This window comes from Ixodes scapularis, unplaced genomic scaffold, assembly GCF_016920785.2.
Source record: "Ixodes scapularis isolate PalLabHiFi unplaced genomic scaffold, ASM1692078v2 PGA_scaffold5__190_contigs__length_132052651, whole genome shotgun sequence".
Lineage (NCBI taxonomy): Eukaryota > Metazoa > Arthropoda > Arachnida > Ixodida > Ixodidae > Ixodes > Ixodes scapularis.
The window spans coordinates 55,618,233-55,644,782 of record NW_024609880.1 but is presented as its reverse complement, the minus strand read 5'-3'; the positions used below and the strand labels follow the sequence as shown (position 1 = coordinate 55,644,782).

Genomic DNA, 26,550 nt, shown 5'->3' with positions numbered 1-26,550 from the left:
AATTAAGTTTGATCAGCGCACAGGGTCATAGGTCCTGGGAAAGTGCCACCACAGTTATATTTCCACTCTCGGATCATTGACAAAAGGGGTATTACTGCTTATCTAGTCAAGGTTCATTTAGGACAACAGGTCGTTGTACTTTCGCGTCACGACAAAAGCCACTGTTTCGGTTTCCACTTTGGGTCATTATTTGTGCTTTAGAAGAGAGTTTCTGCTTTTGTAACAGCATAAAGTGGAAAAGAGGGCACTTGAAACTTACCACTCCACCTTGCACGGCTCTGGGGTACGTTGATGGGATAGGATGGGATGGATACGAGCTTCCCAGCAAATACCTCCAGGTGTTTAATTATTTTTAGATATCGACGTTTATCAAAGCAACACTTGTGTGCAACTTTTGTCGTGGAACAAATTAGTATTGCTAATGGCAATGCCACCAACACCAAATCCAGCTGAAGAAATTTTAATCTGTACAAGCGCGTTTTATTTTATTATTTTTTTTATTTAGCATACGTTTACACCCGGATACTATTTATTTATTTTTAATGGGAAACACTGCGAAAATTAAACTCCGAATTTCGAAGAATTGGAAATCAAACAAAAATAAGCTCCGATAAACTCTGAATTTTCAGCAAAAAATAAAATTCGAAAAACACCCTCCGAATTCGACGAAAAATAAGCTCCAAAAACGCGGCATCCTACACATAACCATTGACCAACGTTACTAAAACACTGAGTTGGGAAACTCGCCATCAAAACCTGGGCCACTGGGGTCCACCGAGACCGAGCTAAATACGACAACAGCGCCACTTTTTATCCTTTGTCTGTACTGTGGTCAAATTAAGCTTTTAGGATTCATGTTTTTGCGTAAAAAACAAACGGAAAAGACTCTTTTTGTATGAAATTTATTGGAGTTTAATACAAAATGAAGGGCGCGTGAGGTTTTTAAAATCTTTAGTTTGCAAGGTTTTGCGGCACAATTAATATTGTTTTTATACAACCATGCCTCAGCGGTGCTTTCAGGTAGCGCGTCCCGACCTAGGTGCATTTTAACTTCCGTAGTAAGACGCGGCGTGTCCGCTGGGGAGACGGGGGTGGCATCCCTGTAACCTCTTCCGCTGTATCTGTTTCGGCCGCCAAAATACAAGTCACGAACAGTTCCTCCAGTGGCCGCTGGGGGAGAAATGGCGGCGTTGTGTTCACCATTAGCTCGGTTCTCGAGGACAGATCGCGGCCGCTTTTTCAGAGCAGTCTCTATGGCAGTTTCCCAACTGAGTGGTTTAGTAACGTTGCCATTGACGAACTAACGTGTCCCATGAGAGAAGCATCCGTAAAGGCGGCAGTCCAGAAAACAGTAAACGCGGCGGCCCAAACCCGGACACACACGTTCCATCGTAATGACAAAGTGCGGGATGTGAAAGCATTATGGATCAAGACAAAATTGAATAACCGTACAGTTTATATTGGTGGCGCGTACAGAGCCCCAAATTCGCCAGTTGAAATGCTGTTAAAACTAAGGGGCTGCATGGATTCCAATTTACGTTACGGAGACAACATATTGTTACTGGGAGATCTTAATTTACCTGGGATTGACTGGTCATCATATTCTCATGGAACGGCGGAAGTAGCCAGTTGCGATCAATTATTAGAGTTTGCATTTTGCTATAACTTATCCCAGGTGGTAACAGATTACACTAGAGTATGTTCAACAACGTCAACAATTTTAGATCTAGTTTTTGTTTCCGAGAGTTTAAAACCATCTTTTTCGAAATGTGAAACCGAAGAAGGCCTATCCGATCATAGGATGGTACTTGTCTCATTGAATGTTACCCCAGAAAAATCGCACAGTCATTCACGAAAGATGTTTTTGGATTTTAGAAGTGCTGATGATGTAAGCGTACTTGATTGCCTTGAACAATCGTTTGATGATTTTTGTGTTTCTTTACCAATGAAATGCTAGCCCAGACACGTTATGGGACTATTTTTCAAGCTTGACTTTACGGTGTATTGAGCGATTTATACCAAAGCGCCCTAAAAAAATCGCGAACAAAAATCCTTAAATTACAAGGGAAATAATCCATGCAAAACGACAACTGAAGAGGAAACGAGCGAGTTCACATGGTACAGGTGTAGAAAAAAAAACTTGCATTCAGCGATTGAGTCGGGAGCTGAGGCGTCTAGTTAGAGAGTCTAAAGAAAGGTTTTATAATATAACACTTAAACAATTTCTTAGTGAGGCACCTGAGAGGTTCTGGCGGTACGTCAACCCTTCGGCTAAGTTCCAGCAGCGTGCCTCTGACCCAAAAAATGAAAAGCAAAGAGTTGAAAATTTTAGCACTTTTTTTTCATCCGTTTTTACCAACGATGATGGAAATTTGCCAAGCTTTAGTGATTCTTTCAACAATCCTCCCATCAATGATTTAGATATAAGTGAGCAAGGAGTTTTTAAACTTCTACTTAACATCGACTCAAAAAAGAGCCCGGGTCAAGACGAAATTCTAAATGAATTTTTAAAAAGGTATGCTGAGTGGGTTTCTAAATACCTTACTATCATCTTTAGATTGTCTATGAATAGCAGTTCTTTTCCCAGCTCGTGGAAAATAGCAAAAATTATACCCGTCCACAAGAGCGGTAGAATTAATGACGTCTGTAACTTTCGCCCCATTTCCCTTACTAATACATGCTCTAAACGTCTTGAGCATATCATATCTGAACATCTACTGGCTTACCTTGAAAAATATGATATATTATTTAAATCACAACATGGTTTCCGCAGAGGTCTTTGCACGACTACCCAGCTCATAGAAACTGTTCATGATCTCTCTCAAAAGATAAACTGTCGTGGTCAAACTGATATAATACTCCTAGATTTCGCAAAGGCGTTTGACAAAGTATCTCACCCCAAATTGTTATTGAAAATCAGTGCTGTCTTTAAGAATCCAGCCATAACGAAGTGGTTTTCCTCTTATCTTTCATCACGGAATCAGTATGTTAAAGTTGGGGGTAGCAAATCCACTATGTCCCCAGTTGTTTCAGGCGTACCCTAGGGCAGCGTCTTGGGTCCTCTTTTATTCTTTATTTATATTAACGATCTGCGGCAATGACATCTCAGTTCCAATCAGACTATTCGCCGACGATCGTGTGATTTATAATAAAATTGAGACATCAGCTGATAAAATCGAATTAAACTATAACTTAGAAAAAATTAAAGAGTGGTGTAACAATTGGCAAATGGTGCTAAACCCTGAAAAATCAGTCTTCATGTCTATTACGAGAGAAAAAAATGTTTTGGCTTATAATTATTGTATTGGGAGTGCTGAGCTTGAGAGAGTAAAAGAACATAAATACTTAGGCTTAATATTTACTTCTGATCTAAAATGGAACACTCACATTCATAACGTATGCGTCAAAGCTAATAAAGCACGGTGGTGCCTTCGACGAAACCTCGCTATTGCAACTCCTGAAATAAAAAGTCTGGCTTATAAGACACTCGTAAAACCCGTCATCGAGTATTCTAAAATTGTATCGGACCCATATACCGTTACAAATTGCAATAAGCTGGAGAAAATTCAGCGACTCGCACCCAGGTTTATTTTTAATAAATACAGCCACGTTCGTTCCCCCACAAAATTATGTGAACTTGCCAATCTTCCTACATTTGAATCAAGAACGAAGTATGAAAGGTTAAAGTTTCTTTTTCAGATTATTCATAATTGCGTAAAGATAAGGAAATCTGAGTACTTTGAAATTTCCTCCACTGAATCCTCAAGACATCGTCATAGCATGTACATTCCGAATCCATCTGTTAAAAACGATTGCTTTAAGTACAGTTTTTTTCCGAGGGCTATTAAAGATTGGAATATATTACCTGATTCCGCTGTGTCATCTATGTCGCTAAATGAATTTCTGGAGCGTATCACTGATATTATTGTATGTGCTACAAATTAAAGCCCCTACAGCTTGTATAAAGAAAAGTTTCACAACTACGAAGTGATATTCGTTTCGTAAACTGCCGAAATAACGAAGCATCTCAATATGTCTATAACCTTTGTGTATGCTTGCGTGTAAGCGTACATGTTTGTTTATTATTGTCCTTTTTTTCCACCCCTGTAATAGCCCTGGGCAAGGGCTGACAGTATCAATAAATGAAATGAATGAAATGAAATGAACACAGAAAGCAAGTCATTGACAAGTACAGAACATCCAGAAAACGCAAGGACTTTACCGAGGGAAAGAATCTGGCGAAAGAAGCACGGTCTTACGCCAGCAAGTTAGGCCTAGACAACTGAAACGCCCTACGCGATCATTCAACGAGCACACGTCACTAACCCGAATACGCAGTATTTGCAACTCCATGCTTGGCAAAAACAAAAAGTGGGGAATCACATGCAACATGGGCCAGTAAAGGACCTTTACTAAGTACTTAAATTATAGGATCTCTTAATTACTTACAGCAGGCAGACCACGTTCAAGAAAATTTACAGGCATGTTCATTCATCCAAACGCGATAAAATGCGGTAGCTTTACAAGAACGTCGTTAGTGAAAACAATTAGGAAAGAACATGGTACAATGATGAAATGGTTGTAAAAAACTTGGGGGGCGCTTACGCTTCGCCTTTAAGAGTGGAATGCGATAGCGTTATCGGGCTCCGTTCCCAGTCTTCTCATTAAACCCGCATTCGTTCCCAAGGCGTGTAAGCGTATGCGCGTGGTCTAGTCGGTAGCGTCACGTGCAACGTCACGTTACATGACGCCACGTGTTTTTTGTTTTTTTTTAATTTTCCCGCGAAATTCGGCGGTACTATTTCCCGCTAAATTTTGCGGAAAAATGTTCTGCTAAATTTTCCCGCCAAACTTAGCGGGTCGATAGGGTCATGGCGTCACAGCCATGTGTGGCGTCACACGTGGCTGCGCGCGTTGCATTATGCGATTTTTTGGTCCCACGGACGCCGACCTCAAGAACGACGCCTCGGACGACGTCGAGTATGACGTCTAGGACGACCTGCAAGGACGCCGTCTAGGACGACGTCGAAGACGGCGTTTAGGACAACGTCAAGAATGACCTCTCGGATGACCTCAAAGATGACGTCTAGGAAGACCTCAAGGACGACCCCTAGGGCGACGTTGAGGACGGTGTCAATGACGTCAGGCACGTCATCCTCAGCTACTGACGCTTACGAGCTTACGCGACCGGCGCTTGCGCGAACGGAGCTTACGCAACCAGCGCTTATCTGACCTTGATTGCGCGACCTTGCACGGGCATTACGTTACCTTGATTACGCGACCTCCAGGACATTACCATGAAGACATGGCCTTAAGGACGAGGACATTGCCTTGAGCGTAACTAAACCTATAAAGCTACCGTTTAAAAAAAAATAAAGAAAAAAACTATTATTTTTTGCCAACTTTTTTTCCGAACTTGGTCTGCCAATTGTGAGTATAAGTCGGCCTAACGGTTGAATTAATTATATAATTAATTCAACCGTTAGGCCGACTTACAAACAACAAGACTATGCTTTGGGGCTCATGGTCAACTGACCATGAGCCTTGCATCCAAAATCATTCATACGTATGACTAGGCAAGTCCTATATCTATTTACCTATATCTATTTTGACGATCGGCACTTCCGAAGCACCAGCCGACAAGTGAAACTTAGACAGCAACTCCTACGTGACCAGCAAACTGCAGCGTGATGAAGCGTCAATGCAAACGTGTCGCCGACACCGCGCCGAGGCGAGCCGAGGGCGCAACCATCAAAAGGGGAGTGTCTTACAAAACTCGTGACTTTTACGTGGGACGTACTCAGCTATCACGAACCTCAAAGTAGCTCGGGCCTATGCGCTGAGCGCAGTACTCAGTTGCTGCTTTCAAGAACTCTGTCGAGCTAGGCCACTGCGACGTTCAGCAAAAGCAAACTTCGAACCAGCTTTCGGCTTCCGTCATCACCCGCTTTAAGAATAGCTGCTGAAAGAACTTCATCACACATCTCACGGTACGCGGCATCGAGCTCCGAGGTTAGACCTTTGACTAGTCACTCGAAGACAGTCATGGCAGAAGACGACATCGCCAACGCCAAGTTCCAGTGCCATTCGTTCCTGGAGGGACTTCTTCAGGACGATGAAGAAATTGAAGACTTCCGGCGAGTCAGTCTAGAGTCCAAACCATCGGCGACGGGCGCTGGACACGGAGACGATTCGCTGGAAAGCGTCATTGCACTGGATGACGGAACACCGGACGATGGTGTCCAAGGCGTCGAAGCGGACGCGGCCGTGCTACGTGGAGCACCACAGAGGTGCTGCTGCGGTGACCGCAGGGGTTTCAACATGCGAGACGCACTGCGGGATGAAACCAGTGGTGTCCTTGTGGCAACAGGAGGACGGTGGGTGCTTATTAGACCTGTGACTATAGTAGAACAGTGTACAAAGTCGTGACTCGTTAGTATTGATGACCTGTCCAAATATTTTAAATGCATAGTCTTAAAGGGCCAACTCTTAGCGCTACTATGATCGAGCCTCAGATGTAACCACGATAGAGCGTGAGCGTACAGTCGCCAATTTCATTATCTGTGTACGATCGCCGACTGCTCTAGGAGCGAAGATTTTCACCAGATTACGCGCGGCGGCAGCGCGGTGGACTACGCGCACTATGAAGGTTCTTGCTTGCGGGCTTTGTGTACAGCCTCCAGAATTTTTAACAATGTCGCGCGAGCGCCGACCGGATGATAGGTCAGCGCCTTAATAAGTCAGCGACGCTAGGCGTGGGCCTTCTGCTACACGCGCGTAGTCTCGCTGACCTGCTCTTTTACACCGCGATTAGGCGCTGAGCTACCGGCTGTTAGACCTTGCACGCGATATTGTTAAATTATCTGGAGGCTGTACCACTAAAGCGGAACAGCAGCGACAAAGGCGAGCGCAGCAAGGTGAACGGGGATGATCACGAGATCGCAAGGTCCGTGCAGCGACAGGAAGCCAGTTGCTATTGCACTGGGGTTAACCGGCAGTTCAGGCATTAGTTCACGGACTATTCGTTCAATGCGGCGTGTAATATACTGTATACGTGACAGACTACGGTTTTGGACGGATCTGAGTACTCGCCAAGGGCGTCCTCGATGTTGTGCATTTTAAACTGCTTTGGAAAACTCCAAAGAGACTGATATTTTTTTTTTCTTCTCGCGGTTTTGTTAGTAATACAAATACAAAATCAATAACGCTTTTTTTTAATTGACGAATTGGATAGAGAATATTTTGGGGGTATCTGTCCTTTTGATGTATAACATCCGCACTGTAGATTCCCGTGTCTTCACATCGGAGTCAGCGGACTTCGGCAGAACAGGAGATACCTGCTCGCCCTCGACTTCTGTCAGATCGCCAGCGACGTGGACCTACGGTTTCTGGAGTTCACCGGTAAGCTGGGCGATAACGAAATTCTTTCGAATGCCTTTAGATTTATGACAAACCTACTCGAATGCCCGATAACGAGTTCGTGTCGGTTTTGTCTCCTCAGAGCCGTACTACATGCCCCGGCCAAACCACCTCGAGGGACGGCAGTGGATGGACGGCGTTCTCTACTTCAACCTCACGTCCATCGCCAACGGGGGCCTTCAAGAAAGCGCCGTGAGTTGATGTGCGAAGTTCGGAATATCTGCAGCATTGTAAGCTCGAGAACCCGGATTTAGATTTAAGAGGAGCAACTAAAACCGTATACAGCCTGTGTGTGTAGGAGTTGTAAAACCGTATACAGAGCGCTTGCAATTCAATGGCGAACACCTCCGACGCAGATTGGTAGGCGCACGTTGCCATGCGGCGAGGAGGATAGAAGGTGGAGAGGCTGAGCCAAGCCTTGGGGACGCTCTCGCCTCCTTCTCGCACATTGACTTGCAAGCGCGGAATTCATCAACAAGGCAATTCCGATGGAGCAGCTGGGAACTCAAATTTAGGCACATGTAGAGACATCTCCAGCGCTAATCACCAAGGCAAAACAATGTTGAGCCAATGGGCTGTGGATGCGTAGGCGGCGTCTCGTATTTTGTGAAAGAGCTACTGCGCACGCTCTGAACGCGTTCTACAGACCAGGATACAAAGATCGCGGTCCAAAGAAGGCAATTATTGGAAAGGTCTATGCACCGAGAAACTGAGGGAGGGGAGGAGACGGGAGAGCGCGGGGACGTCGGAACGTCGGGCTCGGTTTCGAACGATTAGTTGGTAGGCCTAAATCTAGCTGCCTCTGTCCCCCCTGCACTCGTCGAATGCGAGAGCCGAATGCCGTCAATCGCGAACACAGCTATGGCCGCTGTCAGTGAATAAATACTCCCTATGGGGAGTGAAAGTTCGTTTGCTTCTTTCGCGAGCGTTGTGCTGACGCCTGAACGCCGAGCTCTGATTGGCTCTGATTGAAGGATAGCGGGTAGACCTCAAGGCAACTAGCATGAGGTCTACCCACTATCCTTCAATCAGAGCTCGGCGTTCCGACGTCACCACAACCTCTACGAAAGAAGCAGACGAAACTTGCGCTCCGCATAGCTTTAGGTCTACCCACTATTCATTCCAATCAGAGCGTGGCATTCTGACGTCCCCGCGCGTTTTCGTCTCCTCTTCTTCCTTAGTTTCCCGGTGCATACGCCCAGCAAGCGCTACAAAGTGCGTCTTTGGCGCATCGAAATGGAAGCCAGTTCACGCCAATCAAAGGGCAACGTAGAGATCGCCCAGGGAGCGTGCGATGACGAGGCTGCCAAGCGCGCGCCCTCATCTGTTTAGGTCGGGGGGAAACTAAAGCACTTTGGATCATTTGGAGAGCAAACAAACGCACAAACTGCGCAAGTAGCAGGCGGACTTGTACGACGTATTGTAAGCAATGCAGATTTGTTGCCAGGTTGTACGCAGAACCTGCGGAAGCTGGACTGTCGGTTGTGTTAGAGCTGAACCCCTCGTGTATATCGTGGTTCCGCCGGGCTGACTTAACTCACCTAGGTGAACACCTCACGTATAGCGTTTATTCGGTTCAAACAAAGCCTGCATTTCTCTTTAATTATTAAAGCGTAAAATTATTTCTTTTAAGGAAGCCCCCCTCCCTAAATCAAGAAACGTGTCCGTCTGTTTGTCCGTTCATTTTCCCGCTATAAGCTTGGAAGTTGACGTCACGTGACATTATGGTAAGGCGTGACACCACGACATCACACCGTGACGCCAAGTCATGTAACCACGTTGCGTGATACGGCGTGACATAATATCGCGTGTCGTTACTTCCCCCCACTAAATTTAGCGGGGAAATTGACGTCGCGTCACGTGTTGGCTATTTCCCACAAGTTTCCCCAAGTGACAATTTCCCTCTTTTTGTTTTCGATAAATTGCGCCGTTCGCTCGTTCAGCTATTCCGGCCTCATAAGCTGAGGACACTAGCACGGTTTGCACGAGCGCTCGGAATGACCCTCATAAAGCCAGACTCTCGCACCTGTGCTATTGAGGGGCTAGTATAGATTTCACGGAAAGTAAACGGCTCCATGATAATGACTGTTTCTGCTCCAGATGACCCTGAAAGTGAACTGCGAATACGAGCCGACGCTGCGCATCCTCGAACAGAGGGACGACCACTTACTCTCGGGCACGTCGGCCATTCGCTTCACCCTGAAGGGAAGCGAGTTCTTGGTGGTTTCCCTCACGAGTGAGGTACGTTATGAACCGTTTTCTTCGTCGCAGCTCCTTGTGATATGTCATTCTCATTCACGCATCAGCCATAGAGCAATATATACAAGGGAAAGAGCGGAAAGCCCGGCCGGTTCGCGGCCCAGATACGCCTCTAATCCCGTCCGTGAAGCGACGCTACTACGAGAAGTAGTCTGAAAGATTACTGTTTAAAAATACTCCCGCTAAAGATTGTGGTGCTTGATTAATATTTCAAGAATTTCAAACTGTCATGGATGTCGACTCGGTTCCTCGTTGGGCAGCTTTGCATGTGGTGCGTGCCACGTGAGAGAAGACTACGACGACTGACTGTCATGTCAGATGGAACGCTACGGTGTTAGATGTGAGATGGAATGCTAGTCAGGTAGAACGCTGGCTAAAGAATACTATCACATTAAAAATGTGGATGTGATGTTAGAATCCTAGAAGAGGGGCAGTTTCTACGTCCTACCAGGTGAGAGAGGTACGATAATAGTTTCTAAAGAAGGGGAAAGATGTAGGAGGTTTCTGCCAAGGAACTATCCTGAGAGGCTAACCGATGTCTTGACTTCCAGGTTCGTGTCAATAAGGACGCGTTGTCGAGGGAGTTTCTGCTTGTGCGCAAGTCTGAGATGACCAGGTATGATATAAATGTTCCTTTCTTGTACTTTGTTTCAGCGTAAGTCCAGACGCTGCTGACGCGGCGAGGTGATGGAATCAATCAAGTAGCGTCAAAAGTGCGAGTCACTAGGCTTTTTGTTTTGTTTGATGGGTTCAGCAATGATAGAACACGTACGAAGGAACACGTACAAAGAACACGGGGAACACCATGATGCTGACCCTTTACCGCTGTCTGATTGTTCCCATCAGCTCGTAGTGTCGGCTGCGTCTGGACTTAAGGTGAAACGATCGAGGTATAGAGCATTCGGAGTTCACGTCTTTCTGTAGGTGCTTTGTTTGTGATCACTGTGGAGTCGCTTAGCATTCTGCATATCTTATGCCTCTGGCTAGGAAGGAAAAGGAGCACGACGAATTCTGTCTAGGACAGAATCGGTCGTACTCCTTTTTCGGGACTCTTTTGCTACCACATCCCATTACATCCTACTCTTTTACAAGGAAGGCATCCTCTAGCCCCGTTCGGAAGATTCCTGGCCTTTTATTATTAACACTGGCCTTAAAAAACAGATCTACTCTTGGCTGGTTTAAAAGTCACTTTTTGCAACATTGCGATACCCTGATTGCCTTGTTCAGTATGGCACAATATGGCGTCCATAGTTTTTGTGCCGTAAGTCTGAATATAATTTTTTGTATGTGTTCTGGCGAGTTATAATTCTCCGTGTTTTAGGAGGAAATAGCTTGGATCAAACTTTTCTCGTGCAGGGGCAAGTTCTCCCCCCAGTTTTACCGCAGCCCACCATCCAGAAACCTCCTCGACCAGTTCTCCAGAGTCACGGTCGGGCAGGCGATCCCCCAACAATACGGGGAACAACGACGCTCCAGCCACAGAGACTACCGCACCCAGAACCTGGCAGCGTCGGGAGTCTTGCGAACCGGGTATCCTGACACCATTCCGATCCCCGGCTCGCACGTTCGACTCCACGCTTTCGGCAAACCACCGACCGACGTCTTCTCTGGCGGCCCCTGGAAGTCGATGCCAACCGCTCCGGCGACGGTTCAGCCGACTGTTCAGCAGTCTAGTCAGCAGTCAGTTCAGCCGCCCATTCCGCGTCCACTATGGCAGCCTCAGGGGGCGCCAAGACCCAGCTGCATGCCTACGAGCGGTCATCTGGAGCTGAGTGCCCTGTTCCAGAGGCTGCAAAACTCGGCAGCCAGACCGCTCCCGGAGCCATGTTTCCCCAGCCGCAGCATTGTCATACCAGGCGAAACCAGACCGTCGGTGCCGCCATTCGCGTCCCAGCCGCAAGAAGCTGACTGGTCGAGCCGCGGTTCAGCAGTTCCGCCCATGCTGAGGGTCAACTACGACGTTGTGCCCAGCAACTACCTTCACTGGGTGGCACTGGCCAGGAGCAACCTTGCCAGACCAGTCGTGGATCAGAGCCAGTCTCAGCTGCAGCTCCAGCATCTTCAGCAGCTTCAGCTCCTTCATCAGCAGCAACAGCAAGAACGGCAACAGACGAGGCAGGACATGGGAACGCAAGTGGGTCTACAGGCTGCTGCGTCGGACGAAACTGACGCAGAGGACAGCGGAGCTGGCGCGTCTGGACACTCTGGGACCTATTTTTCACCTTAAGCTTTGTTTGTTTTTAATATAGTTTTGTTTACTAAGCATTTGATTCTTTATACTAATAAAGTTCGTGTTCATAACTTTCACATATTAGACATTGAACTACCTATTGATTTTTATTTTAGTCCGTTTAAATGCACGTGTAAGTGTGTAAAACAGCGATATTTTTACGGGTGTTCGAGTGTACATGATCTTACTGTCTTCAATTTGTTCGAAAGACCTTATTGTGAAGTTTTTAAACAATGCAAAGTTATGCCATGTCGCAACGTGTACTGTGTTCTTCGATGGAACTACAAAAGGCTGAAGCTTGCTTGGGTATTTGCCTCGGACGGCTTCTCTGTGTAGAGGCGAGCTATCGGTAAATAGGGAGCAAATCAAGAATTGACGCAATACAACTTCGGAGCTACTAAAAACACCGAGTTCCTTACGGAATTTTATTTTAAAGTTAGCTTTGCGGAAGGATTATTTAGAGACAAAGCAGGGGTCTTCTTTTGGCTTTTTGTACCAGCACTATTCAAGTAGCAGACAGCACGAATGCGCACAGTAGTCGATAGATGAATGGATGAATGATTCGCGGTCCATCCTATAGACCTATTGCTATATTACCCAAACATCAAGGAGAATGCAGGGATTGGTGTTCCACGCGCGGCACCTGCTGGCCTCAGCAGTAGTAAAGTTTGTAAAGCAAAAACCTAAAACAAACTATCTTGCACGCGCGTTCTTCAACGCTTTATTTCGGTTATTTACTTCGAATTTTTTACACGGGGAAGGCGTGCGCGTGTGGGCGTGTGGAACACCAATCCCTGCATCCTCCTTGATGCTTGGGCAATATAGAAAATGGTCTATTGCTTCGGCATGCGATATCGGCGCGACATGGGAAGACGGCGCCAATACCGGATATTAAAAATTGAAGTGGGCTATGCAGCAACACATTTGATTACCGTGGCATTCACTCGACGCCATATTTGAGGGCGATGTTTACAGCGTATGCTCGGAACGAGTTCACATTAATAGGATACTAAGACCGGTAAACTTGATGGTGCGGATGCACGCTCCAAGGTGACTGGAAGCTCGCCATCAGCACGCGCTCAGCAGTCGCGCACTCAAAACTTATTATACACCTTTCTATAAAGGAGTTTAAGGGCGCTTTCATTGCTGTGTTTGTGTCTTATGCACGCGCACTTTCTGGCTGGCCGCAATTTCGAGCGCTGGCTGGACTGATTTATGTAAACAGTGGAAACGGGCATACAGCCAGGATGCAACCGTATTATGTTCACGATCCGGTGGAAGAGACCCGCAAACCGAAACGAATAGATTATCTACAGGGTGTCACAAAAGAAAATTTACACGGTCTTTTTTACCGCAAAACTAAACTAGGCATCGCCGAACGCTCATTCTCCGCCGAAAGGTAGAGCTAGAGGTCACAACCAGATGCCAAAGTTTCAGCCCGATCCGATAACTCAATCAAAAGTTATAAGTGGTTTTCTGAAAATTTCAATGGGAAAATGGCGGCCGACGGAGTTTTCAAACATATGGGGCTCTATGGCACCAGAAACCGAAAACAGGCAAAAATGGGCTCCATTTTCCCATTGAACTTTTCAGAAAATCACTTATAACTTTTGATTAAGTTATCGGATCGGGTTGAAACTTTGGCATCTGGTTGTGACCTCTAGCTCTACCTTTCGGCGGAGAATGAGCGTTCGGCGATGCCTAGTTTAGTTTTGCGGTAAAAAAGACCGTGTAAATTTTCTTTTGTGACACCCTGTATTTTCATAAATCCGCAACCGCGCGCGTTGCAGTCTGGAAACCTGGGGGCTTGGACTCGAAGCGCGTATGGAGTCTGCTTCCCACGGATTCCCACAATGCATAGCGAGGTATTACGCCGCGATGAGGCGCTTCTAGTATTAAAATAACTATATTAAGGAGGCGCAGCATCGCCAGGCCAACCAAACTAGTGTTTCAAACTCTCGTCGTTGCACGGTGGGAGTGGGTGATACGCCGGAAAACATGGCTACCCCCCCCCCCCTTCAAGCTTCTTACTGATATGTTAACTGTTTTGTTTTTCTTTTCCCATCAACACTTGTCTAGCAGTGGTTCATATATTGCAAACTGACGTCATATGAACTCTTTATTTTGCAAAGAAGAACCTTTACAGCAACGTACCATAAAAAAAAAGAGAAAATCATCGTAAACGATCTGCAGCATCTACCTCGTGAACAACAATCATGGAACCACTCAACTCTAATGAGCCAACTGCACGAAAGCGAGCGCCTGTATATGTATTCAGAAAGCTCGGTCTTGATTAACCTTCCCGATCAGTGAACGCAAGTGCACCGAGTGCAGGAAGGAAAAGGGTCCGATCGGAAATGACCGTGAAGGATGCCAGAAAGCTTTTAGTTCTGTGACCTACTGAGAGTGACGTCGATTGTTGCGTAGAATCAATGCGCCACGGTTGCCATCTTACCAGTATGTGTCTTTGGACTGAGATCGTGAAGCATTGATCAAGACTACCACTAAAGAGCTACGATACTACGTGCGCGATCGAAACGTGCCATTTCACCAAATTGCTGTGAGTTTCTGCTATTCTAAACCAGACCCTAGTATAACCCCAATATGTACTGCTTTATTTCAGGCCTTTTGCTTTTGCAACCAGGCAGCCTGCGACCAGACACCAGACTGAAGCTTCTTCATGTGTATTTGGAAAGGGAGCATTTTACGCCTTTCCATCTTTGAGCCCCGTTGATGTTTTTTTTATAGAGATTCATTAGACGTCTTTTAAACTGTAGAACGATATTCTTTGAGATGGTTTGGCAATTATCTTGGCCAGAAAGAAACGTTAAGGTAATGTCTGCTAAGTTGGCAAAGTTGGTTTCTTGCGTAGTGAGTGACCGAATTTTAAAGATCTATAAGTAAATCAAACAAGAAGACAGCCGTTTCCGGTATAAAAGAAGCTCATTATGTCTTCGGGACGTGAAAGGAGGACTAACGTCTTTGGTGATCGCAGCTTTGCGGGCGATGGATGAACATCCAAGCTACAGGCACTAACATCCTCAAAACGCACCAACATGAATTACGGTCCACCAGCCTCGCAGTCCCATCTATGGCATCGCGGCATGGACTTGTTCAGCAACAATAGGCGCATGTTCCAGCAGTACAGGCTCGCGCCGCCATCTTTCATTGACTTGAATAGGCTAAGGCCAGCGCCGAGGTACTACCAGCATCAACGAAAGAGACCCTCGATTCAGACCAAGACATCTACAACCTCCGACGAGGCGTCCAGTGAGGACCATGCCAACTGCTGCTTCAGCGCGAGAAACATGTACGCTCTCTCGACCGTACCGGGCTTCTCGCAGATGGCGCAATCAAAACATCCGCTCCGAATCATCCTCTGGTTCATAGCCTTTGTGGGTCTCGGTTCTGTGGCGTTGGGGAACCTATACGACCTTCTCGAAGAGTACTTTCAGTACCCGCTCACGGTCAGCATCCGCCTGGAGGACATGACCAACGTGGAGTTCCCGGCCGTCACCTTCTGCAACCTCAACCCCGTGCGCAAGAGCCTGCTGTGCGGGAGGGACACGGACCTGTCTTACGAGCTGCAGGAATTTCTCTGCAACAAATCGGCCGTTGCTACTGTGGTGAGTGTGTGTGTTTCTGGAGTCCCGGGTAGGCGATTGCATTCGCTGGTGGTCTCGTATGTCGTAAGCCTTATTTCAGGCGTCCAAGTTAGCTTAGAACTGACTCATCTAAAAGTACCGTAGAATGCTAGCCGTAATAGCGCGTTAACCGATTTCATAAAACTGCAATTGAAAGTCGTGTGCGTGTAGGGTACCAAAGTAACTTCGGTCAGAGAATAGATCGTACGCCTTCTGGAATTATTTTCCTGGGCGCCTTGTTGTATCAAAGTGATTCCCGATCCACTTTCTGGAAAAGTTTCCTTGTTCGCCATTGTTTTTTTCCTCTTCTGTGGCATGATGTTGCTGTGAAAAGAGAGAATATAGTCTTCTTAACTCAAGTACTTACCACACGATAATCTCACGCCCGACTACGCGATGTCTTAAAATTAAACTTGTGTTTGACATTAAATGGAGAGCTCCTCAATTGCTCAAAATGGCGTCGCCTCTCAAGAAGGGGACAAGCCCCTCATATATCTCACGAGCTCAATCATGTTGCAGTTTTGCTTTTGGCACTACGAAGAGCTAGACTGTAAAAACTCGACACTTACAAGCCGTCCCTGGCCTTTCTTCTTTCGTCAGGCTGTTGAACCGGCTAAGCCGCTTGAATCACGTCATCGTCACGCGCGTTCGGGATGTTTTAATTCAGTACGATGTACTAGGATAAACGGAATGTTATAAGTACCTATTGCTCGCTAAAGTGTTTTGTGTAGACTTGTCACATGCAAAAACGACAGTTACGCTATCATCAGCGAGCGTGTGAAACAGGCTTTCGGAAATTATATCACAGATATCGGCGCACAGTGGAGCACTAAGAAAGAGTTTATTACGCATTTCTGACGTGCAACTAGCATGTAGAATTAGATCGCCATCTCGTGAAACCGCTTTTGTGTATATGCCGATCGAGAAGCGTGACGCGCACACCGATATAACGGGTTCCACATACAAACTGACGACAGTGATATAAATTTACTTCTCACGCGCGAAGTTTCAAACATTCTCGCGGGAATCTGGCTCACGTCACAATGCGTTTTCATTCAAGTACACTTTTATATCTAGATCCTATGGTGGTCATCGACTCTTTATTACGTAATCGAGAAGACAGAAAACTAGTTTTGGGAGTTTATATTGACTTTACGAAAGCTTTTGATTATTTGAACCACAAACTCTTATTACAAAAACTTGAATGTTATGGAGTACGCGGGCAAGCCCTGCTTTTATTGCAATCATATCTCGGAAATTGTAAACTATATCTGTGCTGTAGTAATTTTTCATCCAGTATAAAACCCATAGTCTCTGGAGTACCACAAGGAAGTATCTCAGGCCGTTTTCTTTTTAACGTATATGTAAATGACGTTGTGAATATTGACCAAACAACTAAATTGATAATATATGCTGACGATACAACACTTCTGTATGCTGCGGACGATCCTGAGGAGCTCGTGTCAAACGTAAACTAATTGTTAGGCCAGATATCTCTATGGACAAAAAAGAACGCTTTAAAAATAAATACAAGTAAAACTAAGGTCGCACTATTTCGATCTAAGCATAAAATTGTTCCTCCACTAAACACAATTACCTAAAACTCGGTAAGTCTAGAATTAACTTATAACTTCAAAACACTTGAAGTGGTGTTTTCTCAGAGTATGTCCTGGGATAACCATATTGAATATTTATATAGAAAATTGTCGAGAACTGTGGAAATTATATATCGGCATCGGTATATACTTCCTAAATCTGTTACAATATTTTTATACAAATCACTATCCCACTTAAATTATTGTTCGTTGGTTCGGGGTATCACCACTGTAACCAATCTTGCGAAAGTGCACCTGCTTCAAGAAAAAATGTTGCGAGTAATTGCAAACGTACCTTAACTTTCGCACACGGAAAACCTGTTTAAAACTTATAACATAGTGAGTATTTGCAATCTTTATAACTATAGGCTATCCACAAAGCTTAGAACAGAATTTCTTTATAACACTTCGTCCCTGGTAGAATTGTTTGGGTTACAACAACATATCATACCATACAAGATTCGTAATCAAGATTACTGGCACGTACCAACGTGCCATCTAAATACTGGAAAAGAAATGTTAGCATACCGAATCCCAAAGCTTCTAAATGTATTGCATTCTGAAGGTGTATTTATAGATAAATTAACTCTGAATGAATTGCGCTCTGTCATGCATGGTTTTGCAGAGGTACATTTAATGTGATCGGTTTTCTTTTTCAGTTTAAACTTATGTTTGTGTTGATTTACGAATGTGGACTAACATGGTGCTCAGCGCCTTTTTCTCTTTTGTAGTTTTCTTTTTCGTTTTCACTGCGATTATGTACTGGGGCCGAAAACTCGTCAAGCCGCGTAGCGCGGCTTCTTTTCATGGCTTCATCATTACGTGTAATGAAAAACGAACTATTATTATTATTAATATTATTATGAGGAAAACAAAGGCAAACAATAAAAAATTCCCTATAACAAAAAGTTATATGAATGTGTCCAGTAAACTAATGAGAACATACATGATCATCTAAGAACTCCTATATGTCTAAATATATAATTTATTTAACGTCCGATACATGTATTGAGCAAGTCACAAATAAAATTGCTCTATATTCAGTAAGGAAAAAACAGAACGGGAACATACGGAAGTTAGTCTGGCTAATAAAAGATATTTGAGTACAGAAGGGCGTTCTCTTTCCGATTCATGTAGACGCGAGGCGAAGACGACGGTCAGTTGGAACAGTTTGTGCTGTGGCTGGCGACAAAACAGAGGACAGAACCCGAACTTGCAAGGATCTTGGGCCATCAACTTCAAGATTTACTGAAGACCTGCAACATCGGGGGATTGAAGTGCGACCTAGAAAGGTCAATGTTCACCATACATGTGCTTCCGTTTTCAAAAAAAAAAAAAAAATACACGCGTTTTTTTTTTATCGTTGTTATGCTTCCAGATGTTCACGCGATTAACGATGTAATCGCCCAGAAATTATTTGAGAAATGTCCGAACTTTTATACTGCCGAACACGTTTCGCCATCTCACAGATTTGTTGACGTCATCGTATGGAGCGACCTCGTGGCATCACACTTTTTTCTGTGTGCGTTCTCAATATCTCAGCGACGTTAGCTTAGGCCTCTTACGCTTTCCGTCAAGGTACCCTAGTCGGAACTAGGAACGAAACGCAAGAAGTGAGGAGGCGGCAAGCTCATCACGTGACGTCACAAATGAGCACCGAGGGAGAAGACGCATAGACGCATGCAGGAATGATACACCTGCGTTTTATTTTCGTCGAATTAAAACTAATCTTTTCGCGAGCTCTTCGCCGGTGTTCTCTGGAAGCATAAAACTAAGTTTCTAAACTAAGCTGAAGTCCCATTTCGTCACGAGCTTCTACTTTAGATATCCCTCACGAGTACCAAATAGCCCAGCCAAGCCAAAGCTATAGCCACGTGACAGGTTGAGGAGGGCAGGGCGTCTCTTTCCAATGCTTCGCCTTCAGTCACGCTCGTTGCCTTTCGTTGTGCTATCGCTGCTCACGCTCTCTAGGGGGTTACGAGACGCCGAAGCATCATCGAAGGTAGGGAGCTTAGTTGGACGCAGAGCAATGCCGAGCGCGAGTTCGTCTGCCTCATTTGTAGAGGTTGTGGTGACGTCAGAAAGACCCCGAGCTCTGATTGGCTCTCATTGAAGGATATTGGGTAGACCTTAAAGGGCCCATGAAACGATTTTTGGGTTGGGATAAATCATTTTAGATTGGGATTTTACTAATAGCACATCGTTCAGTGGACCAAAAGAAAAAAGGTAGAAAGTCAAAAGCCTGACTTTCAGTGCGAAAATTTAAAAACAGAGCGGACTATTTCGTACCTCCTCCCCTTCGCAACCTCTCTGCCTTTTCACTGTGATACATCCGCGGTCCCAAAAGCGCGTTATCGGGTCCAAACTGACGTCACACGACCGGACCTCACTTATTCCCTTCACCCCTAAGCTGACATTGTGGTGGAAGCTACGCGCTTGCCGGACCAATCAGCCGCCTCCCTTTCATCACCTGACTTCATTCTCTGCAGCCACATTTGCCACGCTCTCGTGGCAAGTGTGGCTGGCCCAACGAGCACGTAGCTTCAACAGCACTGTCAGCTTCGGAATGAACGGGGTGGGGAAAGCAACTGTTGTCTGAATTTTGAGCGACGGGCTAATCTTCTAGGGGGAGAATGGATGTGTCCGGGATTACGCAAACGAGAGTGCGAGCAAGAGGGGACTCCCCCTTTTCGTCTTCTTTAACTGTTTGGTGGAATGCGCGATTTATGAGTTGAGGAGGAAAGCGAAACAGGAAAAAGTTGGAAAAGCGTTTCATGACCCCTTTAAGGCAGCTTATTTTGACGTCTACCGACTATCCCTCATTCAGAGTCAATCATAGAACGACGTCTTTCTAACGACACCACAATCCCTGCAAAACAAGCAGACGAACTCGCGCTCCGCGTTGAAAGACCTTGTCCTCTCCTGTTCTTTCTTTCTCCGTGTCCAAGCGTAGTCCTAAAGTTCAAGCTGATCTATTTATAAGTGTGTACCAAAAGGCTCAACTCTTAATCGTTACTCGGAACCTTTCTGTAGCTCGAATCCTGTCAGTTACTATAAAATGCACTTTTTTTTTTAAGTTGTTTTTCTGGGAGCGCGCGATTTCTACCTTAGATAATATGCGGATGCCGCACGAGCTCCTGGCGTGTATGCGCCGTCAAGAAACTACAAAGGTCCGCGGGCTAGTGCTGAAGCTGAACGACTGAAAACCTTCATGGCGTTTTAAAGCTGTTACTTTAACACAGACATGGGAAGTAATCCATTACTTTTTCAAGTAATTTTGTAATTGCCACGTTACTGTTTTGCGGCAGTAATGTAACTTCGTTACAGAATATTGGTAACGGATTACTTTAATTACCCGTTACTTTTTAGGAATTATTAAAGTAATACAGAAACCGGTGCAATTTGAATGTGCGACCATCCGTTCGACCAAAGCCCAAAAAGGAGCGCTCGGTCGATGCATTTTTCCGTACTGCATGCAACTATACCATATGTTTTTGCATAAGCTGACAGTGCGTCAAAGCTAGAGCCACGAGACCGCAGCTTTGAGACGTTGCGCTCACGCTTGAAAGGCTTAATTCAAAATGGAGCTTTCGCAGATCGGTTGCTTACCTACGAATCTCCCAGCAGAGGTAGACGCTGCTCTGAGTATGCGCATCACTCGCTTTGTCTGCAGAATCCCAGGTATCATTTCCGGTCGCAGTAAGCTGTCGAAATGGCGGGTGTGGTTGTTGCTTTCGCTGCCTTGTCAGCTCGCAAGTGAACGGAGTGCACCTACATTCTTTCTCTTAAATGCAATATTTTATTTTCGCAAAGACTACCATAATGGGGGCGTACGAGAAAGGGAAAGTAGAGTTGCAGAGCATTTTTGAAAACATCGAAATTATTCCTATTGTTCTCTTGATAAGCTTACCGGAAAAGTAACGTGGAAGTAATTTGTAACGTAACCAGTAAAGTAATCTGTTACTTTTTCAGCGAAAGTAATTTGTAACGGTAATCCATTACATTTAAGGCTCAGTAATTTGTAATTGTAATCCATTACATTTTCCGAGCAAGGGGCACAAGTCTGCTTTTACTGCGGCGCAGACGTCTAAATCAATGCAGGCACACTCACCCCTCACCCCCCCCCCCCCCCCCCCCCCCCCCCCCCCGCTATAGCTTCTCCTAAAACGCGCGTGCGTTGGGAAAAGCGCTCTTCTCCAAACAAGTGACCAGGAGGACGCCAGTTCTCGACAGCCATTACATATTTTGTTTTGCCACAATCACTTGTAATACTTCCGTTCAAATATCGTTAAACTATGTTGTTGTTGTTGTTGTTGTTGTTGTTGTTTTGTACGTCTAGACGCGTCCGAGGTTACGAGCTGAGGGGAAGAATCAGACAGCGTCAAAAACGCACCACAATTCTGTTCGTCATGTCTGTACGTGTTTCATCAACACTGAGCCATTCATAAACAAAAAAAGGCCGTGACTTGCGCTTTTGACGTTGCTCGATTGGTCCCATTGCCTCACAGCGTCGGTTGCGTCCAGACTTAAAGGGTCAATGTTTTTTTGAATTTGGGATTACGACTGTTTTCAGCTAAGTCAGTGTTCCTGAATTACAAAGCGTATATATATATATATATATACAAAGCGTATATATATATATAGAATAGATCGTACGCCTTCTGGAATTATTTTCCTGGGCGCCTTGTTGTATCAAAGTGATTCCCGATCCACTTTCTGGAAAAGTTTCCTTGTTCGCCATTGAAGTTTCCTTGTTCGCCGGAATACAGACAATAATACTAAAAAAATGTGGTTCCATCATTGCGCACCCTTTGGCTGATATTATCAACAAAATCTTCACAACTAGCTCTTACCCTGACTTGCTCAAAATAGCAAAAGTGATTCCAATATTTAAAAAAGGAGACAAACTAAAACCAGAGAACTATCGACCAATCGCCTTACTTCCTGTCATTACAAAAGTGATTGAAAAACTTCTACTAAAGCGACTGAACCTGTTCTTCTCTGAAAATAATTTGATCACTCCGTCACAATATGGATTTCTTAAAGGGAAATCAACAGAACTCGCGTTATTAAATATGGTAGAGAAAACAAAGCAAAATATTGAAATGAAGTTATTAACAATGGGAATCTTTGTAGACCTAACAAAAGCGTTTGACCTAATTAACCATGAACTTTTACTACAGAAATTAAGTGCTTACGGGGTTCGTGGTGTTGCTCTCAATCTAATCGAAAGTTATCTATCAAACAGATGCCAATTTGTCACTTTAGATGGCACAATTTCAACAACTAAACCTATTACCATCGGTGTTCCGCAAGGCTCAATATTAGGTCCCTTTCTTTTCTTAATATATATTAATGACCTGGCAGCCTATTTACAAAAAGATTGTGTTCTTTATGCCGACGATACAAATATTTTTATATCTAATGCAAGCGTGACAGAACTATACATGGAAGCTAATAACACTTTAGAAAAGCTAGCTAAATGGCTAACCCATAACAAATTAGTTCCCAATATTGCGAAAACAAACTACATAATTTTTGCCCCGAAAAACAAACTAATTTTAAACACACCTCAGCTTTCGTTTGCAAGTATTAACCTAACTCGAGTGTACCATACTAAATTTTTAGGGCTAACACTTGACCATCAGTTAACATGGCACCAACACGTAAAAGACACAACTAATAAGATATATCGAAATATACCAATTCTATATAAACTACGGCATATATTTTCCTTACGAACTCTCCAAATGCTTTATCATAGCTTCATTCATACTCACATTTCGTACGGGTTATCCATTTATGGATTGACATATAAAACAACACTAAAACCCATAGAAATCGCCCAGAATACGGCACTACGAGCAATGCTGTTTGTGAATAGGCGCGAAAGTGCTCAATTTGCATACCGCTTCCTCAACATTTTAACAGTTCATCAATGCCTCGATTATCGTGTAGCATTATTAACATTTAAGTTCATCACCAATCAGATAACATGCTCTTCAATTAGTTTTACTCATCAAGATGTCATGTATCCTCTGCGTTCACATTCACAAGCGTCACTGTTTGTACCATGCATACGAACTAATTATGGTGCGTTCACCTTCATTTACATTGCTACTAAAACGTGGAACTCTCTACCACCCTGCCTAACTGGCATGTCATCATTCTATATCTTTAAACAAGCCATACGTGCACACATACTATCTTCATGATTCATCAACCATTTCTATGCCCCTCCCTCCTCCCCCCCCCCCCCCCCCCCGAGTCATTCTTCTCGCCTAGGAACACCTTTCACACGATCACACACACACACACAAACACACTGATATTGTCCTTTTTTCTCGATTTTCTAGCTTTTCTGCTCTCTCTTTTCACTTGGTTTAATATTTTGATTATGTAGATACCACAATTGTGTTTCTTTTTTTTTTCTTGTTTCTTTTATTTTATATATATAATGGTGTTAACTTGATCGCTGACTAACCCTTTATTACCAAGGGGTCCCTTCAACAGTTTTCTTTTGAAAACTTTGGGACCCCCGTCTGAATAAGTGTAATTATCTAACATCTTGTGTACAAATAAAAACACATTTTGACTTGACTTGACTTGACTATATATATTTCCCCCCCGATATTGTGTGTAGTTTTGTAAATGCCACCTCTTAAAGATTGATTCCGGCCGTCAAATTCAAAACCAAAACTATCTGCTTAACAAGGATGGCAACACTGATCATCAGCTGTACGGCCGCGACGTGAGGTCGCGGTGGTGCTGCGTTACGCGTCGCCCAGTGTTGTTTGACCAAAAAGCTAACCCGCTTGCCACCTGCTAAAGAGCAGCTGGTCCCATCTTTAAAATAGGTTTTAGTGGAGCCCGCGGCTTCACTTTGATGTAATATTTCGGCTGCGATCATATTTCGTGCCACTAAAGCGATACTAGTGATTTGTTTTGGTTTCGTAATCGGCAGGAGTTGCCCTTCAAGCTCAGACGAACTATAGGTCGCTCTTACAGCCAATTTCCAAACCCTGGATTTTCCCCTATCCCCTAATCTCTTCGTGCCTCAGATGCGTCGTGAGAGACTCGCCTTGACAGGGACGTGGCATAGAATCTAAAAAGAGTGTTCATTCTCCTGGTCCACCTGTTATGCTCTATTGGCCCCAAAGCCGACAGTGCATTGGAAGCTACGTGCCCGTTGGACCAGCCACACACCTATCTTTCGCCACGTGATCACCCTCCTGCCCACACACACGCGCAGAGAGCGGGGTCAGGTGATGGAAGAAAGACGGTCGATAAGACCGGCGAGTACGTAGATCGCACCACATTGTCGGCCTAGGGCTGAACGAAGTGTACAGTAAGACAGGCAAAGAGTAGCATTGTACAATTTCATGGTAGTAACACGTAGTAACACTCTTGCGCCTTAGATTATTGGCCAATAATTAAAAAATCTCTAGCCCGTTAATTGCTTTTGGACGCTAGCGTCCTGATCAGATTTTCACTTGGGGACAACCTTTGTGAGTAGGCACAGGCCTTGCCCACCCTATATATCATTCTATCGTCCAGTTTTCTGAAAGTTACTTCAAGGTCCCAGTTTGAAATGCTGCAGTAAGTCACGCCGGAAACTTCATCTCAACTGTTTACTTCAGGCTGCATTGAACGCTAAAGACAACTGACCCAAGTAATTGGAGCCGAAGTTAAATTTAGCTTCTGTAAAAGCCAGCTCCAAGAGATGAAAAAAAATTTTCTACTTTTTCTTAGCTCACTGCGCGAGCCTCCTGATGCGCGAGAAATAAAAGAAAACAGTTTTATACCTTCGCATTTATTACAAAGAAAGCTCAATTGGGACAAAGTCTCGAATTGTCATCTTTCATACGTAGAGAAACTTTCAACACTCCAGAAAACAAAAAAACCAAGAAATGTTTCATGTGTTAGCAGTGTGAGTAAGAAAAAGAAAAACGAAGAGAGACGAGGGGATTCGGATGCACGAGCACGGACGATACCGAACGATTCGTAACGCTTTCTGATTAAATCAGTTTTTTTTTTCTTATCCTAACATGGCGCAGCCGACAGGAACTGATCCGCAATGGACGACAAAGCACGCGAATCGTAGTACATCTCGCACTGCACGACATCGTAATGTGTTTGTGCCATGATAAGGTCGGACATATGGACACAAGAAAAACTGCAGTTCAGGTTTCGAAGTGCTACTGGTGGCCGTCCATGACCAAAGACGTCGCACGGTATGTTCGATCGTGACATATGTAGGAAAATAAATCGACGCACAACGGCCAAGGAAGGATGCCTTAACCTAAGAGACATCCCTGACGAACCAAACAAAGTGATCTCGCCTGATCATTTTGGACCAATAGTAGAGAAAGAAGAAAATAGTTTGGTATGCTATGACCACGATACATGCCACGTCGACGCATCAGCTGTCTCCAGCACAGCTTCCATCTGTTACATCAACTTCCTGACGAAAAGAGCGATCCCCACATTTGGGTTACCGGAAATAATCATCAAAGACCAAGCAAGAGGATTTGTGAGCCGAAACACGGAAAGAATTAATCTACGTCTCGTTGTGACACACACCACATCTTCACCACATTAGTCGAAAGCAAACGGTCTTATCGAAAGAATGGTAAGAACGATCAAACAAGTTTTACAAAAACTTGTAAACAATCATCTCGACTGGCTTATCGCATTGCAAGATGCAGTAACTGCCGTTAATGTCACGAGACAGAGCTCAACGCGATACAGCCCTTTTCTGGCTAATGCACGGGTGTGATCCCTAACTTCCAGGCGAACTAAACATTGGCAGCGTTGATGATGACTTCACCGAAACCAAAAGATTGCTCAACCTTGCCAGAAACCGATGTGCTGTAAAGCTCAATTTGGAAGGTAGCCAGACGCTGGTGAAAACCCGGTACGAAGCCGACAAGAGGGCACCTTATTTTAACGTCGGTGACTTCGTATACTGCATCGAAGCATCTCTGCGTGGAACCCTGGACTCTTTACTGGAAGGATCGTACGAAATTGCAGAATTCAAAGTCAGAATGCAAAATTAGCATGTGTGCCAAAGCAACGAAGGCCTCCAGCATGCCTCCGAGATTGTGTCACAAATAGAAGTGACGTACAGACTTGAATTGAGGACAATTCAAACTTTGTAGTGGGTCTTGTTAGCAGTGCGAGTAAGAAAAAGAAAACGAAGAGGGACGAGGGGATTCGGATGCACGAGCACGGACGATACCGAACGATTCGTAACACCTTCTGATTAAATCAATTTTTTTTTTCTTATCCTAACGTGACATAGACCATATAACCCCTCCCCCCCCTCACCCCACACCCTTTTCTCTTCTTATTGCCACCATTGGGTCAACTACAATTTTATTTATATTTCCGTGATTCATTC

At 44.7% G+C, this 26,550-nt stretch overlaps 2 protein-coding genes across 2 annotated transcripts in view; both read left to right on the top strand.

Moving 5' to 3' along the window:
- Positions 1 to 6,045: 6,045 nt before the first annotated feature.
- Positions 6,046 to 11,905, top strand: LOC8051952. The gene is made up of 6 exons (XM_029975592.2): positions 6,046 to 6,377; positions 7,286 to 7,401; positions 7,502 to 7,611; positions 9,520 to 9,660; positions 10,230 to 10,294; positions 11,035 to 11,905. The coding sequence occupies exons 1-6, from the start codon at positions 6,046 to 6,048 to the stop codon at positions 11,903 to 11,905; spliced, it is 1,635 nt and encodes a 544-aa protein (XP_029831452.2).
- Positions 11,906 to 14,964: 3,059 nt separating this feature from the next.
- LOC8051951 (amiloride-sensitive sodium channel subunit gamma) overlaps positions 14,965 to 26,550 on the top strand; it is a 30,150-nt gene continuing 18,564 nt past the window's right edge. Inside the window, exons 1-2 of the mRNA XM_042294212.1 lie at positions 14,965 to 15,562; positions 25,941 to 26,166. Coding sequence (XP_042150146.1) covers positions 14,965 to 15,562; positions 25,941 to 26,166 — 824 coding nt within the window. The remainder of the gene's footprint in view (positions 15,563 to 25,940; positions 26,167 to 26,550) is intronic.